At 46.2% G+C, this 19553-nt stretch overlaps 1 protein-coding gene across 3 annotated transcripts in view; it reads left to right on the top strand.

Annotated features, from left to right (window-relative positions):
• Positions 1-19553, top strand: part of LOC146812881 (glutathione S-transferase kappa 1-like) — a 259603-nt gene that overhangs the window by 171721 nt on the left and 68329 nt on the right. For 2 of the 3 annotated variants that reach the window (XM_085619951.1, XM_085619950.1), the window contains one exon: positions 13941-13976. The exons of the other annotated variant lie outside the window; for it this stretch is intronic. In XM_085619951.1, coding sequence (XP_085476077.1) covers positions 13941-13976 — 36 coding nt within the window. The remainder of the gene's footprint in view (positions 1-13940; positions 13977-19553) is intronic. 3 annotated transcript variants of the gene reach the window in all.

A 19553-nucleotide genomic window follows, 5' to 3' on the forward strand; every position in this document is an offset into this window, starting at 1 on the left:
CCACATGAATGGCGCCCGAACAGGGACACTTTCTCATCTCACGCGCCGGCGGTGCGTTGCAGGCCCGGTCTCCTGCCACAGCTGGACGGACAACAACGCGTACCAGCAGGATTTCCTGTATCTCCCTCCGGTCAAACGGGGGCGACTGAGGCTGCGATCAACACCCAGACGAGGCGGTGAGAAGTGCGAAGTATCCCGACCAGAGCCTAGCTGAGAGAGCAAGATCCGAGGTATACAGAGGCCCACCAGGTTTCCGAAGCTCAGAAGTGTCCGAAGTTTTCGAGTCGAGTCCAGTCCGGTCCAGTTCAGTTCCGTTCCGAGGCCTTCCGTTCCGAGCTACCCGGTGAGTACCATTACTGGGGAGGCGTTCTGACGTGCACATAGGTTGTGCCGGTCAAGACGGGTTTGGGTACACAAATCCGGTCTGCACTGTTTCAGCAGTGTATCTGTACTGTTTAGCAGTATATCTAGTATATCAAGTATATAAATTCAGAATAATCCAGATAATGCCGAGTATTATGTTTAGTGATTAAGTTTTCCTTAGATCGTCATCATCAGCGTTGCTCAGTTAAATGTTTAAATGTTAAATGTTTTAAATACGTTCTGCATATTGTGGTGTGAATGACTGTTCATTATTGTGTTTATTTGTATTAAGTTTGTTCAAGATCAAGTATCAGATCAGTTCTCAATATGCCGCTCTTTTCGAAATTAAGACAGATCACAACAAGAAAAGGGGTACTCGAAGAAGCTGTTCCTATTCCTCCTAGGGACACTCCAGGGTACTTCATGTATCATAAACATGGCTTAGACGCTATATTATTTCTTGATTTATGGGTAGACTACACCAAGGAATTACCAGAAAGTCAGAGGTGGCCCGCAGCTGGGACCTGGGATGCAGAGTGCATCATGAAAGTAGAGGAAGAGTTATGGAAAAGGAAAGTCAGACAGTCACAGAAAGACGCCGTTGAGTTATGGCGTAAAGAATCTCATAGACGTACAGAAAAAGCACTCCGACAGGAAGAGAAAAATAAAGAGAATTCAAATAAAGTCCGAGAAAATTTATTAATTGAAGAAGGTACACGAGTGAAATCAGAACAAATAGACAGACAAAGAAATGCCCTTATAAATGGTATGTATCCCCTCCTGGCCGAGGGATTACCTAAGGCTACTCCGGAAATACCAAAAGACTTGCCACCCCCATTGTTTCCAATAAAAATGCATCCTAAAGGGCATCCTAGAACCGCAGAAGATGTTTTTCTTTCCTCATATTTAGATGACGCAGCTCCCGAGTATGCTAATCCCGCCCCACATAGACCGCCTGCCAGGGAGGTTCAACGCCAAGATCCTGTATCTGTATCTCTGCAGCAACAAATCCTGACACAAGTTCCGGCAAGCACACCTGTTTCTACATCTGTTCCTACAGCTACTTCTATAGCTGTGTCCACACCTATAGTTGCTGTATCGCGTTCAACGAATCCTTTCACGCCCGATACCCCAGACGGGGCTACCGGAGGTGCTACCAACATTTTTTCTACGCCGCCCAGAGTAAATAAACTTACCTTTCAAGAATCAGCACATTCACGTACCCCCAAACTCATAAATGCCCGCACGCTTAAGGAACTTCTTATAGATTGTAGATATGACCCTGTGCCCGGCAAAGAGGACGAAATGATCATGGCATCATTACGTATCAGACGAGCCGCGGTGTATTTAGGGAAGATACCAGGAATGACTATGCATCTAGATAATATATACCATTTTGTCCAAACAGGGCGAGATCCTGAATGTATTAACCGAGCTATGGAATACCAGAAAGTGGAGATACAGGGGGAACTGTTACGTTTCCTCATAAATTGTGTGATCAGAAATCAAGACCGACCGGGGGTAGACCCAGAAGCAATGCAAATTCTTACCAGATGGAGCCAGAATATATCAGAAGGGAGACATGATAAGCAAAATTGTATAATAGCCATGTGCCGAAAGATCCGTAAAGAAATAGAACGCCTACACGAAGAGAGATTAGCAGTAGACCAGTTCGAACAAAGCGAGGAGGAAGGATCAGGACTGCCCACAGGACAGTCAGACACCATAGCCTATGTAGGTAGAGGAAGATCTTGTAATAGTACTAGATGTTTTATTGACCCGATACGTCCGATATGTCCAGATAATAACAGGAATTTCCAAACACCTATAATAAATATAAGGTCCCCCGAGCATTCGTTCCAAGCCGCTGACAAATTACTCCGAGAACGAAGGGGTTATCATTTTCTCGATTCTATGGATGAACAAGAATTAGCCAGGTCAGCCGTTCATTGGGTTGACAGTCCCGGAAAGTATGGTGATGATACAGTAGCACACACATTTTTGAATCTCACCCCAGATGAACAGCGTTTAGCTGGGATTTATATGATTCAACAACTCCTTATACTATATCAGAGTCAGCATTCAGATCCTGGTCCCTTACCTGATATATTGACTGAATTACTCACGAATAGATGGAGAGGTTCAGGTACTAAGTTAATTAAAGAAATACTAGAATCAAGAAAGCAGTACATTCTTTTTGTATGCCCAGAACATGTCTCACTGCCCATCAAGGAAAGAACCATGTATTACATGGACAGACAGAATCCCTTACGAGAAGTACACCCAATAAAGGGCGAGGACAATCAGTTTAAGCGTGTATTTGTATATACGCCCATATCGAAAATAGAATTGTTAGAAATGAAGAAAGTGGTACCCAGTCATGACAAAGACCCAGCGGGTTTCCACCGAGAAATTAAAGACATGTTACTCATGGGAGAGTATACCTATCCCGACATTATGACAATATTAAAGGTATTGATGCCTGCTGGCATTTATGAAAAACTCAAGGAAAAAGAGTGGGAGCTGGGAGACCAAAAGATAGAATGGTCAGCATTAGAAGCAGAAGAAAAGGCCCGAACTGCAGGAGCAGGACTTGGGGATAAAACTAAAGCACTACCAGGTTTACTAGTACAGGTACTGCCGCGTTTATTAACTACGAAAAAGGAAGACTGTGGTGCAATTTCAGCCTGTAAACAAAAGCAAGATGAAGACACTAGTGATTTTTACGCCCGATTTGAAAAATGTTTTGGTATAAATAGTGGCATAAAAGCAAGTAGCGAATCATACCCACATCTGTTTGTGACAAAATTAGTTGAAAATTCCTTGCCCCAAGTGAAGAATAGAGTATTAAAATTCGAGAGTACCTGGCAAGGTAACACCCCATCACAAATGTTACAAATGTTACAGTATCATCACAATAGAATTAGAGAGGAACAAGAACATGAACAAAGACGCATGAAAGACACGAAAATGAAAATGCTAGTCTCCCAGACAGTTCCAGCTGAGGGACATAAAAAGGGTACGACACATTCCGGTGATTCAGCAGGACCTGTAAAAGGGACATGCAACTATTGTAAACAACCAGGTCATTATATACACGATTGCCCAGTCCTGAAGCGTAATATCGCCACAGGTATTACAAAAGAAAGACCACGGCCACTTAGACAGGATCAGAATGAACAAGGAGCCCCGCAGCATGCACAGTCCATGCCAGCTCCACCACAGTCTATACAGTTTGTGCCAGCTGCACCAGCGCTGCCTGTTGCTGCCACACAAACCACGACACGACAGCTGTACCAGACCGCACAGTACGACTATCCTGATTATCAACGATACGCATGAACCAGCCTAGAGAGGGAAGTTGACTTACCCCTTATCGAGGTCCCTGTAGACCAAGAAGGACCTTATGTACATAGTGAATTATTAGGCCAAGATAGAAAATTTTTACTCGATACAGGGGCAAGTCGAACAACCATAAAACGTAGTGAAGTTCCAGGGGCACCCCTCTCAGGCTCACAGAATATTTCCCTTGGTTTTTCAGGAAAACCTATTGTTAATGAAGTATCACAGCCTCTTCCACTTACGATAGGACCTTTGACCCGAACTACAGATTTATTGCTTACTAAATCATGTCCAGAAAACTTGTTAGGTATAAAAACACTGAAAGCTCTAGGAGCTATAATATGTTGTTCTCCGGAAGGAGTAAGATTGTTTTTACGTGATTTTAAAGGTCACTATGTGTCTAGAGACATGGATCCCCGATTGCAGACTTTACCTACACATCTATGGGCACAAGGCCCTACTGATGTTGGTTGCATGAATATTACACCATATCGAGTTACACTAAAGGCAGGAGTGGTACTACCACGAATGCGACAATACAAGTTACCACCAGATGCTGTAGTGGCATTACTGCAAATCATTGACGAGCTCATCGCCCAAGGAGTAGTTGTGGAAACGGACTCCAATGTATGTAATTCCCCGATAATTCCGATTCTTAAACGAACCGATCCTAAGGCCCCGCCAGTATATCGATTGGTTATTGATCTGCGCGAATTAAACAAGTGCATTGTGCCACAATTCCCTGTGGTCCCAGATATCTCGTCATTATTGACAGCTATTGATTCTGAAGCAACATTCTTTACTGTAATTGATCTCAAGAATGCCTTTTTCAGCGTCCCAATAGATCCGGAAAGCCAATACTTGTTCGGATTTAGTTTAAATGGACGTAGCTTTAAATTCTCACGCGCACCTCAAGGATTTACAGAAAGCCCCAGCATCTATAGCCAAGCACTGAAACGAGAACTCGACAGTATCCACATGCCAGTTAACACTGCCTTGCTTCAATATGTCGATGATCTGCTGATCACCGCTAGAAGCGAACCCGAATGTGAGAAAGCATCACTGACAGTTTTACAATTTCTAGCCGAAAAGGGGCACAAGGTGTCCCCTTCTAAGCTGCAATTCTGTGTCCAGCGAGTTGTTTATCTTGGACACTCGCTGTCCAAGGAGGGAAGGCAGCTTACACCCGACCGCATTCAGTTAATAGCTAACATGCCAATACCCAAGACACAAAAGGAGGTGCGGGCTTTCATAGGCCTCACTTCATATTGTAGACAGTGGATCCCTCAATATGCATTTCTAGCAAAACCACTCATTCAATTGACAACACAGGAGGCAGCCACATCGACTGTTCTCCCTTGGACTCAGGAACATACACAAGCTCTTGAAAGCCTAAAGAAAGCTTTATGCCAAGCACCTGTTTTAGCAACACCATGTTACAATAAACAGTTTACACTCTTTGTTACAGAGCGCGAAGGTACTGCCTTGTCAGTACTCACACAGGAACAAGCAGGATCCCACAAACCATGTGCTTATTTTTCTAGTACATTAGATCCCGTAGCTCAGGCTTTACCTGCATGCCTAAAATCAGTAGCAGCAACAGCTTTAGCAATCAGACAAAGCGATGCCATAGTGTTAGGACATCCATTGACAGTTCAAGTACCACACGCAGTAGAGGTTCTCGTGAATCGAACGCAAACACAACACTTGACTATAGCGCGACTTACAGGGTATGAATTAACATTGTTTCAGCCACATATAGAAATCAGACGTTGTAACACATTGAATCCTGCCACACTTTTACCTGTAATCGGAACAGACCCACTAGCTCATGATTGTATTGAAGTTATTACAATCACGACGAAACCCAGACAAGACTTAACAGATGTCCCATTGTCAGACCCAGACCTGACGTTGTATGTAGATGGTTCATGTATGAGAACAAGTACAGGAGAGTTAGTGGCCGCTTACGCAGTCACAACAGACACTGAAATCATTGAAACAAATTGCATAAATACCTTGTCAGCTCAAGCCGCAGAGCTCATCGCTCTGACACAAGCCTGTATTCAAGCCACAAATAAAAAAGTCAACATATACACTGATTCACGTTATGCATTCGGAGTTGTACATGACTTCGGCGTGCTGTGGCGAGAGAGAGGTTATTTAACTTCTCACGGTGCCCACATTCAGCACGGACCCCTCATTCATGCCTTATTAGATGCAATACATCTACCCACTGCAATATCAATTATGAAATGTAAAGCTCATACGAAAGTTACTGATATCATTTCTCAAGGCAATGATCTAGCTGACAGAACAGCTAAACAGACTGCTCAAACTCAAACATCCGACATGACAAAGACAATAGTCCCGACGCCAACACATTGTATGACGATTAAAGATCCTACTCTTGATGTAATCGATATACAGACACATGCTACACCAGACGAAATAGGGAAATGGACTGAGTTAGGAGGGATCCAAACGGATCAAGGATGGATGATGAAGGAAAAATCTGTGTGGTTCCTTCCTGATTCTATGGTCCCAGTCATTATTAACACTATACATAGTCCAGCGCATCTAGGAGAAAAAGCTATGCTAGACAGCATTCAACACATTTGGTTCAATAAACATTTACGAGCAGCAGCCAAACAAAAAGTTTGTACCTGTATGATCTGTTGTCAGTTCAACCCAGGAAAAAGCGTACCTGTAGAACAGGGTGGATTTCAGCCTCCTGATCACCCTTTTGAAGTCCTCCAGATGGATTATATCCAGATGGAACGATGTCGAGGATTCAAATATGTTCTCGTAGTTGTCTGTGCTCTTTCCCGTTGGACAGAGGCATACCCGGTTTCAGATTACACTGCCCCGACTACTGCCAAACAGTTGGTTCGAGAATTCTTCCCACGATACGGTTTACCACGTGTTGTCTACTCAGATAACGGCCAGCCGTTTTCATCCGAATTAATGAAACACGTTTCACTTTTGTTAGGTTATCAGTGGAAATTCCACTGTGTCCGACATCCCGAGGCAGCAGGTCTCGTAGAAAGACATAATCAGATCCTGAAAATCAGACTGTCCAAAATATGCAGAGAGAAAGGTGTCGACTGGGTAGTAGCGTTACCAGTTGCACTCTTTTACATGAGAATGGTAGCACACTCTCGAACAGGGCTATCCCCGTATGAGGTGATCTTTGGCAGACCACCAAATATGTGGGGGACGCCCATACCACGAAAAATAACTGATATTGACTGTAATATGCTGACAGATTACTTGGCTTCCTTGATGTCTGCACTACAATCTTGTCGTTCACAGGTAGCTGCAGCCTTTCCCGACAACACTGAGGTGAAACCCCATGACGTAATTCCGGGGGACCTAGTCCTGGTGAGGAACTTCGATCGGAAGACTCAGCTGGATCCTAGGTGGAAGTCGCCGCAACTTGTCTTGCTCACCACAAGGACAGCCGTGAAAATCGAAGGCAGAAAAGGCTGGGTACATTCAAGTCATATCAAGAAATTTCATGGACTACCATCGGATGTAAACACCACACCTCGTGTGTCTTCACCTATTGACTCAAAACTTCCTTTAGTTGAAACAAGTAATCACGAACATTATAAACTAAAACTCAGGTCTAATCAGTCAAGCAATTTGATTGTTTAAGTCCTCTCCAAGGTGAAGCGGTTGAATTGTCTCTGACATGTATCCCTTAGACCTGAATAGAGAACACACGCGAAAAATGTTGAAACGACATGCATACTGTAAATCACTGCGTAGTCATTGTATAGTGACGTTATTAATTTTGTTTTTCTTAAGTCTTTTAATAATTACTGCAAGTATATTGTTGCACATATATTATCCTATTTCTAGACACGTTTATAATGTTACTGCTGAACATTCTTTTAGTGAATTACCTCCGCTTGAGTTGTCTTATAGATTTGCGCTGCGCAATAACACGTTTATTAGTATGTTACATCATTCCCATCAGGTTAGCAATGCTACAAATTGTTGGATATGTGGTCGACTCCCTCCCTATCAGAATTATAAAGGAATTCTACCTCTTTTTCCATACCCGTTCACACACAACAGCTCCTGTGGAGCATGGTTTAGTTTAATTAATTCCTTAGATTCGAATTCTGCAGTTTATCAAGATAACTGGGTATGGGGAAATTTGAACTTAGTTTTACTTACAGTCTGCTACCCTAACAAGGAGGGACTTCCCCAGAGAACAGGAACTGATCTAGAAAATGAAGTGTATGGATTAGGTAATTTTACGCTTAATCTTATGATCCTAAATGTCGAATCCGAAGCTACTCCAATTTTGCCCGCTATGTCAATATTTCCAGTAAAAGGTGAATTATGTGTAAGAAAGAATGGTTCCATACATATGGGCCATAGTAGATGCACCACTGTAATAGAATTTAGTGATCAAGGCAAGTCTACATTTAGAGCTTCCCGCCATTCCTATTTCATATGTGGTCAGACGGCATATGTACGTTTGCCTCTAGATTGGGATGGTACCTGCTACATTGGATTTCTTTTGCCACCTGTTTTCCTAGCTCCTCCTGATTCTCACAGAAATACTCATTTAGTACACAATAGAGAAAGGAGAGATCTCCCAATAGTCGATTACACTGAAACAGCATGGGAAAAATACACAGATTTCAATAAAGGTCTCTTTCCCTATATAGGTACCGTTACTAATAGTAAGCTGATACGTAGATTAACTAGAACCCTTGAAGCAGTAGTGAACGAAACTATTTCCGCCTTAGGCAATTTAACAGAAGAGCAGTCTGCTATGCGGATTGTTGTGCTTCAAAATCGTCTTGTCCTTGACGTCATCCTGGCCGATAGGGGCGGAGCTTGTAGGGTCATCGGATCAAGTTGTTGCATTTTCATACCAGAAAATTCGCCATCTGTATATAAAGCCATAACTCGCCTTCATAAGATTGTAAGCCAGATACACCAGAATCCAGGCACCTGGACTTGGTCCGGTTGGTTTTGGAGTGTATTATCTACCTTTGGATGGAAGGTCCTATCCTTCCTAGGTATTGGCCTTCTCATACTATTCAGTTGCTGTCTATGTCTACAATGTGGACCAGCGATCTGTGGTCTGTGTGCCACATCGTGTATTCCACCACCAAGATTTCATTCACCCCAGAAGAAAAAAGAAGAACAAATGATGCTATATGAACAGATCAACGGCTTGATGAAGATTGATATCTCTTAACGGGCAAGTAGGGGACAAGGAGGGAATGTGGAAATATGGATTTTTCTGATCAGTTATGTCCCCTATCTTGGACCCCAACGGTTTCATGTATGAATCACAAGTACATGTATGTTCCCTCCAGTTCCAGTTATGAAGACGCAAACTCATGTGCGTCCACCGTCAACATGTCCTCTTTCAGATCCGCCATGAATAGGCCGGATATTCCATTCCTAAGTATGAAAGGCCACCGGCTTTATATGGTTCACTTATGCCATTCTTCAGTCCAGGCAAGTAGGCCCTGATTCTGTCATCAAGCTTTTCTTGCCTTCTGCCTCTGAAAGCTCCAGTCTGAGCCTGCATCTGTGACCATGAACTTTGTCTCATTCCCTGCGCGGCTCATGAAGTCTGACATCAGCCTGTTGCCTGCCAAAAACTGTATTTCACCTTCGAAATTATCTGCTCCGCTCCCTGCCCAATGCATTCCTGTCTAGTAGTTTAAGTAAACATTCTTCCAGCTACCGAGCAAAGGCCCGGCTTCTCTGTCTTTATGCAAGTAATTCATAGCCCTATTACTATGGAAGACTTCTGCCCTCGCATCTAGTGTAGACACTTAGACGCTTGTACACGCACTAACAGTCAGTATAGTCAGTATAGAATAAGATTCTACTCTAAGAAGACCTCTCTTTTGGATAACATAGTTCTTTAAACATAGGATGTTAGATATGATTTGGGATTAGGTTGACTTGACCCTCCAGACTTCTGTCGCCACATGTAGAGCTAAATGTCAAGTCCCCTCCACCCCCTAGTTGCACGTCAATCACACGTCATGCTGCTGCGCGCGCATTTCTGCCAAGTATTTCTGCTGACATTGCGAAATTCTTTCATGGTACCACCCTATTATGACATCACACCTGATGACGTTCTTTAGTCACACCCAGTTACACCTACTTTTGCTACGTATGTATGTCTTATCTACACTATCAATTGTTACGCCTCTTGCATTTGCTTCACTGTAATGCCTATTGTATAAAAGTGATTAATTATCAATAAAGTATGTACTTCACTTCCTGAACCTTCGTGGTGATGGAACTTGGAGCAACCGATTCGAATCGTCCATTGGAATAAAGCCCATTCCGAACCTCTAATACCACGGATTCTGCCTCTTATTTACTGAGCTATTTTTATTATGTTTCTGTATCAAATTAAGACCCGGTAATTAAATTATTTACCACAGGTGGAAAGTTCTGGAATCTGCGTGGATCCACAAATTTCCACCCACCCCGCGTTCCCCAAAGTCTAACGTGAAAAATGGTACCTCACTTGTGTGGGTCAGCCTAGTGCCCGCGACAGGAAACGGCGCAAAACGTAACATGGACACACCTCAATTTTGTAGCGAAAAATGACCCTTTTTTGGCAAAGTGCCTAGCTGTAGTTTTTGAACCATAGCTCTGCCGGCACCTAGGGAAACCTAGCAAACCTATACATTTTTGGAAACTAGACACCCAGGGGAATCCAGGATGGGGTGACTTGACTGCCTCCCACCAGGTTCTGTTACCCAGAATCCCTTGCAAACCTAAACAATTGCCAAAAAAAACACATTTTCCCCACATTTCTCTGGTGGAAAGTTCTGGAATCTGCGTAGGTCCACAAATTTCCACCCACCCCGCGTTCCCCAAAGTCTTCCAAGAAAAATGGTACCTCACTTGTGTGGGTCGACCTAGTGCCCGCGACAGGAAACGGCGCAAAACGCAACGTGGACACACCTCAATTTCGCTGTGAAAAATGACCCTTTTTTGGCAAAGTGCCTAGCTGTAGTTTTTTAACCCTACCTCTGCCGGCACCTAGGGAAACCTACTAAACCCACACATTTCTGAAAACTAGACACCCTGGGGATTCCAGTGAGGTATGGCTTGCGTGGATCCCCCAACGTTTCCTTACCCAGAATGCCCTGCAAACCTCAAATTTAGCTGAAAAAATCACGTTTTTCACAAATTTTTGTGTGGGAAAGTTGTGGCATAACCGGGCTGACACAAATTTCCTACCACCCAGCGTTCTCCCGGGTCTCCCGATAAAAACGGTGCCTCACTCGTGTGGGAGGCCCAAGTACCCGCGACAGGCAAGGGCCCACAACGTAGTGAGGCGACATGAAAATTGCCTATCTCAAAACGACCTGGTTTTGCAAGGGGGGTCACTTGGGTTTTTGGCCCGGTGCTCGGTGGCCACCTAGGGAAACCTATCAAACCCACACATTTCTGAAAACTAGACACCCGGGGGATTCCAGGGAGGTATGGCTTGCGTGGATCCTCCAACATTTCCTTACCCAGAATGCCCTGCAAACCTCAAATTTAGCTGAAAAAATCACCTTTTTCACACATTTTTGTGTGGGAAAGGTGTGGCATCACCGGGCTGACACAAATTTCCTACCACCCAGCGTTCCCCCGGGTCTCCCGATAAAAACGGTGCCTCACTCGTGTGGGAGGCCTAAGGTTTGCAGGGCATTCTGGGTAAGGAAACGTTGGGGGATCCACGCAAGCCATACCTCCCTGGAATCCCCCGGGTGTCTAGTTTTCAGAAATGTGTGGATTTGGTAGGTTTCCCTAGGTGGCCGCAGAGCACCGGGCCAAAAACCCAAGTGACCCCCCTTGCAAAACCAGGTCGTTTTGAGATAGGCAATTTTCATGTCGCCTCACTACGTTGTGGCCCTTGCCTGTCGCGGGTACTTGGGCCTCCCACACGAGTGAGGCACCATTTTTATCGGGAGACCCGGGGGAACGCTGGGTGGTAGGAAATTTGTGTCAGCCCGGTGATGCCACAACTTTCCCACACAAAAATTTGTGAAAAAGGTGACTTTTTTCAGCTAAATTTGAGGTTTGTAGGGCATTCTGGGTAAGGAAACGTTGGGGGATCCACACAAGTCATATCTCCCTGGAATCCCCCGGGTGTCTAGTTTTCAGAAATGTGTGGGTTTGGTAGGTTTCCCTAGATAGCCGCCAAGCCCGGGGCCAAAAACTCATGGGACCCCCTTTGCAAAACCAGGTTGTTTTGTGATAGGTAATTTTGATGTCTCCTCAATTGGTTTTGGGCCCTTGCCTGACGCGGGCACTAGGCCTACCCACGCAAGTGAGGTACCATTTTTCTCGGAAGACTTTGGGGAACGCGGGGTGGGTGGAATTTTGTGGACCCACGCAGATTCCAGAACTTTTCACCACAGAAATGTGAGGAAAATTTGTTCTTTTGGACACATTTTTAGGTTTGCAATGGATACTGGGTAACAGAACCTGGTGAGAGACAGTCAAGTCACCCCATCCTGGAATCCTCTTGGTGTCTAGTTTTAAAAAATGTACAGGTTTGCTAGGTTTGCCTACGTTCCAACTGCGCTAGGGCCCAAAATCCACAGGTATGCACATTGCTAAAAAAAAGCCGGAGCCCAGTGGGCTTTCTGCCGCTCTGGGGGGGAATCGGGGAAGGGTGTTTTATCTCGATATGCCTCTAAAGGAGCAGAAAGACTGTGGATATTTTTTGTGGGGTTGGGGGCATTGGTATGACCATTTTGGGCAGCCCCCACGCATAAAAAAAGCCTGTGTACTCGCTGGCGCCTATTGGGCTTTCTGCCCCCCCCCAGGGGGCAGATCAGGGGCCGCTGCCGCCAACTACCGTCCCAGGGGGACGGAAAGACTGGAGTTTCTCTGAGGGTGGGGTGGGGGTATTGTCATGCCCATTTTGGGGAGCCCCTACCCCTACACTAATAGAACAAAAAAATCCATGGTTTCTAGTGAGCTTTCTGCGCCCCCCAGGGGGGGCCAGATTGGGGGCTGCAGCTTCCATCTGCCTCCTGGGGGGCAGAAAGACTGTCATTTTTTTGGGGGGGGGGGGGGGGAGGGGGGGGCATTGGCGTGCCCGTTTCGGGCAGCCCACACCCTAAAAACAATTGCGCAAAAAAATCCCTGGTGGATAGGGGGCTTTCTGCCCCTCTGGGGGGGGCAGATTAGGGGCCAATGCCCCATCTGCCCCCCGGGGGGCAGAAAGACTGTAGTAATTGGGGGGTGGGGTGAGGGCATGGGCCTGCCCGTTTTGGGCAGCCCCCACCCCTATTTTTTAATTTTTTTTATTCCCTGGTGTCTAGTGGGCTTTCCCCCCCCCCCCCCGGGGGGGCAAAAAGACTAAATTGCGCCAAAATAACAAGGGGGGAGCAAAGGCCCTTGCCCAAGGGGCCGCTCCCCCCTCCCTGGTGTCTAGTGGGTGGATCCCTGCTTGGGGATCGCCCTCCTGTGGCGATCCCCAGGCAGGGATCCACTGGGGAGGGGTACCATTGGAAAGGGGAGATTCTCCCCTTTCCAACGATACCTCTCCCGTCTTTCTACGTGGTCAGGGGGCTGAGATAGCCCCCTGAGCACGTAGAAAGTGAAACTGAAATTAGCCTCTTGGCTCATTTCAGTTTCACTTTCACTGTAATGACGTTGGCGCGACGTGCGCGCCGATCGTCATTACAGTGAAAGGGGGGGGGGGGGGCCTCGGGAGCTGGGGAAGCTCTTCCCCAGCTCCCGAGGCTATTTTGAATTAAAGAGAATGCCTCATGACGAGCTGGACTCGTCATGGGCACAGCGCGACTGTGCTCCATGACGAGTCCAGCTCGTCATGGACACTGGAGGGGTTAACCTTTTGGTTCCGGTTTCCTTCTTTCTTGCGCATTTTTTTCTCTGCCTTTCCCTCTCAAGCATACACACACACACACACACACACACACACACACACACACTACCACTCCCCTACACTGGCAAATATTCACGGGATCTTCATTTTTAATTATCTTTTTTACTTAGTCTATTTTTGTTAAATATGATTTTTAAAATCATTATTAATGGATCTCTTTATGAAATAAACATTTGGTTAGTTGATTGAAGTACCTTTTCCTAGGCAGAGTGGGTTTACTGATGGTAATGAAGCAGGCAATTGTTAATATTGTAGTGTAAATAAACCATTTTGTGTGTACTACAAACTAAAAAATCCATCTTGTTCCTCTCTTACTCAGGATGAAGACATCACACAGCCAGATAGCATCCTATGTGTAAGTTTATCTGATCCTTTTATCCTAGTTTTACTCATTAGTGGAAACTTGCTTGTTTACTCCTGTGGAACCATAAAGTGTGCACTCCCCTAATTTGTGAGGGGAAAAAAGAGCAATTGTATGGCTAAATATTGATGAGCATGGACTGTCCGAATAACCTTTGCCTTGGCTTTCCATTTCACTTAGTAAGCAGATTGCGTCACAATCGAGAGATAGCTGCTTTACTACTACTTCATGCCAGATCCGTGGACCATTCCTTAGTGAAGCCACTCGTACTCCACTGACTCCTAGTCCCCTAAAGAATCTCCTTTAAAAGCCTGACACACACACACACTTACCATAGGTGGACCTACTGGTAAAGCGCACGCATGAAAGATCTTTTTTTGGCACTGATTGCACCTTCTGGCGCTTCTTGCCTTCCAGCATCCTAAGATCTCCGACCACCTTTAATCATGAAATACCTAAAAACATCAGCCCTTCTGCCCAACCTCATGTTCTCCTTCAGTACCGGTCCACACTCACAAATCTCCACAACCAAATATGAGCGCAGCACTGACATCAGCACAAGCATATGCACCTGGGCATGATACTCTATGGTTGGGACACCAGGTTTTAAATTCTGCTACAACAAGGTAGCATTAAAACTATATGAATTTTCTAGCTCACCTGATATATTGAGACAGGCCAGTACTTGGGATAGAGAGGGTAAATCAGTGGTCAAACCGTTTTATTTTTATGGTGCGTAGATCCCTTGGTAGCCACACCTCTGGGTTGGGCTAGGGAGCTCTGCACACAGAGAGGGGTTCTGCCATATTGAAAGTGAGCAGAATAGAGATTTCTGAGACAGCCAGGTGCCACATTTAGCAGGAAGTGGTCATCAGGAGGGAGGTAACCTAATAGCCCATTGGCTGCTGACTCCGTCCTACCCTCAGGGTAAATTCTGGCAATTAAAAGGGACCCTATGGCACCCAGAACTCCGATCTCATTAGGCTGGAGAAGAAGACCGAAAAAGGACTGCCCTTTTGCTCCAAGGAGCTGGCAAAGAGAGGCTGCACCTGCTGAACCTAGTAGCCAGCAAAGAAGAAGGGACTGTGAATGATGTGTCCTGCTTCTGTAGATGTTGACTTCAGAGCCCAGCCGAAGCAAGAGACTCCAAGGGTCAGTTGGCTGACTTCTTGTTAGCAGCACAGCGGCACAACAGCTAAAGAAGCCTGCTGGTGCAAGTTGGCAGTCCCGATCTTTATATCGCCACTCCTCGCCGCCGTGCACCACCAAGGACCACTACCCAATGTTCATAAGTTGCCACCGAGTCTGCTGGACACGGGAGAGTCGTCGGAGTGCAGCCTGGTCTCTCTGAAGGCAAGATGTTGCCCAAGAAATGATTCCACACCCGCGATACCAGGCAACTGGTGCCCAGTGACGACTGGACTTTTGCCAGGCTTGAAAGGACTTCAAGGGACCTTGAGCCCTGTGGCCAGGACCTCCTTACCGAGCCCCTGGACTCAGGAGTCGCTGCAGCAAGAGCCCCATCAACAGCATAGCATCCACAACGTTCTTGAACATCTTCAGCATCCTGTATCCCTTGCATCAGGACCATTTCCATAGGTGTTTATGGCAAGGGGATAAAAAGCCTGGAACTGACTGAGGACTGCTTCTTTTCTTGAGGTAACTATTTTTGAGGCAATTACTGGTCTCCCTGACTGGCTCCCTGGTTGCCAAAAATCACTAAGTAACCACATTGATACTCGCCCAAGTTTTCCTTGAAAACTTTCTAAGTGTCAACACGTTGAGGTCGCACAACCACACCTTATAATAAATACCATTTCCTCAGATAAACTATTCACAGATCTGTTAAAGTCTGTGTCTTTTCATAATGTACATCACTGAATAGGCACTAATGGTAATGAGGTGTTTACTATTTCATCCATTCTGTTCCTTGCTTTTTCATTTATCTGCTACCCTCTTATGCTCTGCAACCTATGCCAGGATGGGAATACCTCTCTGATCAATCCAAATACTTCCCATGTAGGCCACTCTACCAGCTATACACTTTCAGCAAAGAACTTCCCCGGTTGTGCGCTTCGGTTCCTCTACAGGACTATGAAGTTGTTTGTAAATTTTCTACATTACAATAGAGGGATCCTTGTCCAAGACATTCTTAGAGTGTCGGCCCTTCTTGTATAAACATTGACCCCCTAGGACTTCTTTGCACACCATGTTCAAGTCAGTAGTGAACTCCCTCCGAGTGGTAGCCAACTTTACGAGACAATAAATGCATTGATATTAAGGAGAACTTAAAGTAGGCACACTACTACAGTATGGGATCTCTTGAGGAACATAAAGGCTTTCTACAAATACTTCCAAATAAGGTAATGATATTCTTTATTTTAAGGAATAGTTTATATCCCTTTTGTTAAAAGGATCAATCGGAGTGAGGCTCTGAACGTCCTGCTCTTCATAAAATCTAGATGCTCCTGACACTGAATGTTGAAATAAATTGTAATATTTTTGTCATGACCAAGGCTCCTTCAGTTTCAAGCCTACAACCTTATCTGACATGATCAGCTTCTAATATAAAATGGAAAACATTGAAACATTTCACCTCTAAACTGCCTTTACAATTTCTTTCTTGGCAGTTGATGTGCATCAATTTAGTGTGCACTGGCTTTTCTCTCCTATTCTTTCCATGTCTTTATGCGCGTCTCTTCGATACATCTGGCACTTCTGTTACAAACTTCACTCTTTCTGTAAATGACTTCCCATTCCATGGTTTGGAATTTCTTCTTCACCTTCTGAACTAAACACCATCTAATTGTTGCACCAAGAACTTATCCTGATATGATATAGACAGCATTGCAGTGCATTTAAACAAAGGTCCTTTGAAAATAGCCTTTATCGAAGCTGACAGCATCTATTTAACTCTTTAACGACAAGCATCCTTACATAGATGGAGCCTGAACTCTTCTCACATGCTTGTTCTTTTCCAGAATTGAACAAAGGGCCAACTCCTAAGCATCCGCCAACAAATTCAATAGAAGCTTCCATCCTTGCTGTGGTGAAGAACCTAATAACTTTGACTATGCTCTGTGCAGTTCTCAAACAATCCTGTTCAGATGCTTTTTCCAATTTAGTGCTACTTGGGACATCTACAGCCTATCTAGATTAATAATGAAATGTGCTTCTCTTTTCATTATATTTACCTATGTATGTTTGAGGTATTGTTACAGGCAGTGGAGCGCTACAGTCTGTACAGGTGCTGCAATTATTAATGAAATGGCAAAAACATTGTGTCACTGTCAAACTCCCAGCGGAAATCCCCATGAACTGGGAAATAATGCCCTCCAAGAACTGGTTTAACTGCCAGTGCCCGGAGGAATTGGCATTGAAAAGTAAGCATCCTTGTGACCCTGGACAACCATCCAATTACTGCATATTAGAACGACTTCGAACAAGTTAATCCATCAGGATTTGTAAAGCACGGCTGCATCACCCGTAAGGTTTTCGAGGTGCTGTTGCACAATTCTGCCTGTTCTATTGGTTGAACATTCATGTCTTGAGGTGCTTTTTTAATTTCTGGATCGATGGTGAGGCTCTGAGTTGCAGAGGGAGATTGTTCCAGGTCAAGGCCGCCAGATACGAGAAGAAACGGCCTCCTCATTTTGCCCGACGGATGGCAATTAGAGCTAGGGATCTGGATCGGAGTTTCCTGGATCAATCAATCAATCACATTTATAGAGCGCGCTGCTCACCCGTGAGGGTCTCAAGGCGCTGAAGGGAGGGGGGTGCTGCTACTGCTCGAAAAGCCAGGTCTTGAGGTGTTTCCTGAAAGTGAGATGGTCCTGGGTCAGTCGTAGGTGTGCGGGCAGGGTGTTCCATGTCTTGGCTGCCAGGTAGGAGAACGATCTTCCTCCGGTGGTGGTTCTCTGAATCCGTGGGACGAGGGCGAGGCTGGCAGAGCGTAGCTGGCGGGTGGGGGTGTAGAGCGAGAGGCGGTTGTTGAGGTATTCTGGGCCCATGTTGTGGAGTGCTTTGTGTGCGTGGGTGACCAGCCTGAACGTGATCCTCTTGTTGACGGGGAGCCAGTGCAGGTTCCTCAGGTGGGCAGATATGTGGCTGTGGCGAGAGATGTCGAGGATGAGTCGTGCGGAGGCGTTCTGTATGTGCTGGAGACGTTTCTGGAGTTTGGCTGTGGTTCCTGCGTATAGGGCGTTCCCGTAGTCCAGACGGCTGGTGACGAGGGCTTGGGTGACAGTCTTTCTGGTTTCGGTGGGGATCCACCGGAAGATCTTTCGGAGCATGCGCAGGGTGTTGAAGCATGTGGACGAGATGGCGTTGACTTGCTTGGTCATCATGAGGGAGGAGTCCAGGATGAATCCCAGGTTGCGTGTGCGGTCCGTGGGTGTAGGTGCGGTGCCCAGCGCTGTGGGCCACCAGGAGTCGTCCCAGGCGAATGGGGATTGTCTGCGGATTAAGACCTCTGTTTTGTCCGAGTTGAGCTTCAGACGGCTGTGCTTCATCCATTCAGCGACATCTTTCATTCCTTCCTGGAGGTTGGTTTTGGCGGTGGCTGGGTCTTTGGTGAGGGAGAGTATCAGCTGGGTGTCGTCGGCGTAAGAGATGATGTTGTGTTTGCGTGCGATGGCGGCGAGGGGGCTCATGTAGATATTGAAGAGGGTTGGGCTGAGCGAGGAGCCTTGGGGTATGCCGCAGATGATCTCGGTGGCCGCGGAGGTGAAGGGGGGGGGGGCGTACTCTCTGGGTTCTGTCGGAGAGGAACAAGGTGATCCAGTCCAGGGCCTTTCCTTGGATCCCGGTATTGTAGAGGCGAGTTATTAGGGTGCGGTGGCAGACGGTATCAAAGGCTGCCGAGAGGTCCAGGAGGATGAGAGCGGTTGTTTCTCCGTTGTCCATCAGGGTCCTTATGTTATCGGTGGCTGCGATGAGGGCGGTCTCGGTGCTGTGGTTGGCTCGAAAACCGGACTGGGATGGGTCGAGCGAGTTGTTTGCTTCGATAAATGTAGTCAGCTGTTTATTGACGGTCTTCTCGATGACTTTAGCCGGGAAGGGGAGGAGTGAGATGGGGCGGAAGTTCTTGAGGTCTTTGGGGTCCGCTGTGGGTTTCTTCAGAAGGGCGTTGATCTCTGCGTGTTTCCAGCTCTCAGGGAAGGTGGCTGACGTGAAGGAGCTGTTTATGACGATCCGGAGGTGGGGTGCGATGGTGGTGTCTGCTTTGTTGAAGATATAATGAGGGCATGGGTCGGAGGGGGAGCCAGAGTGGATGGTGTTCATGACGTGGGTGGTGTCTTCAGTGCTGATGGGGGTCCATGCGCTGAGGGTGGTGGTGGTGGTCGTAGGTTTGGCGGCTGGAAGCGGAGTGTAGGGTCCGAAGCTGTCGTGTATATCTATGATCTTGCGGTGGAAGAACGTGGCAAGGGAGTTGCAGAGGTCTTGCGATGGTGTGATGTCGTTGTTGCTGGCGCTGGGATTGGAGAGCTCTTTGACGATGCTGAAGAGTTCCTTGCTGTTGTTGGTGGTGTTGTCCAGCCGCTCTTTGAATGATGTCCTTTTGGTGGTGCG

Source organism: Triturus cristatus, chromosome 7 (assembly GCF_964204655.1).
Source record: "Triturus cristatus chromosome 7, aTriCri1.1, whole genome shotgun sequence".
Classification (NCBI taxonomy): Eukaryota; Metazoa; Chordata; class Amphibia; order Caudata; family Salamandridae; genus Triturus; species Triturus cristatus.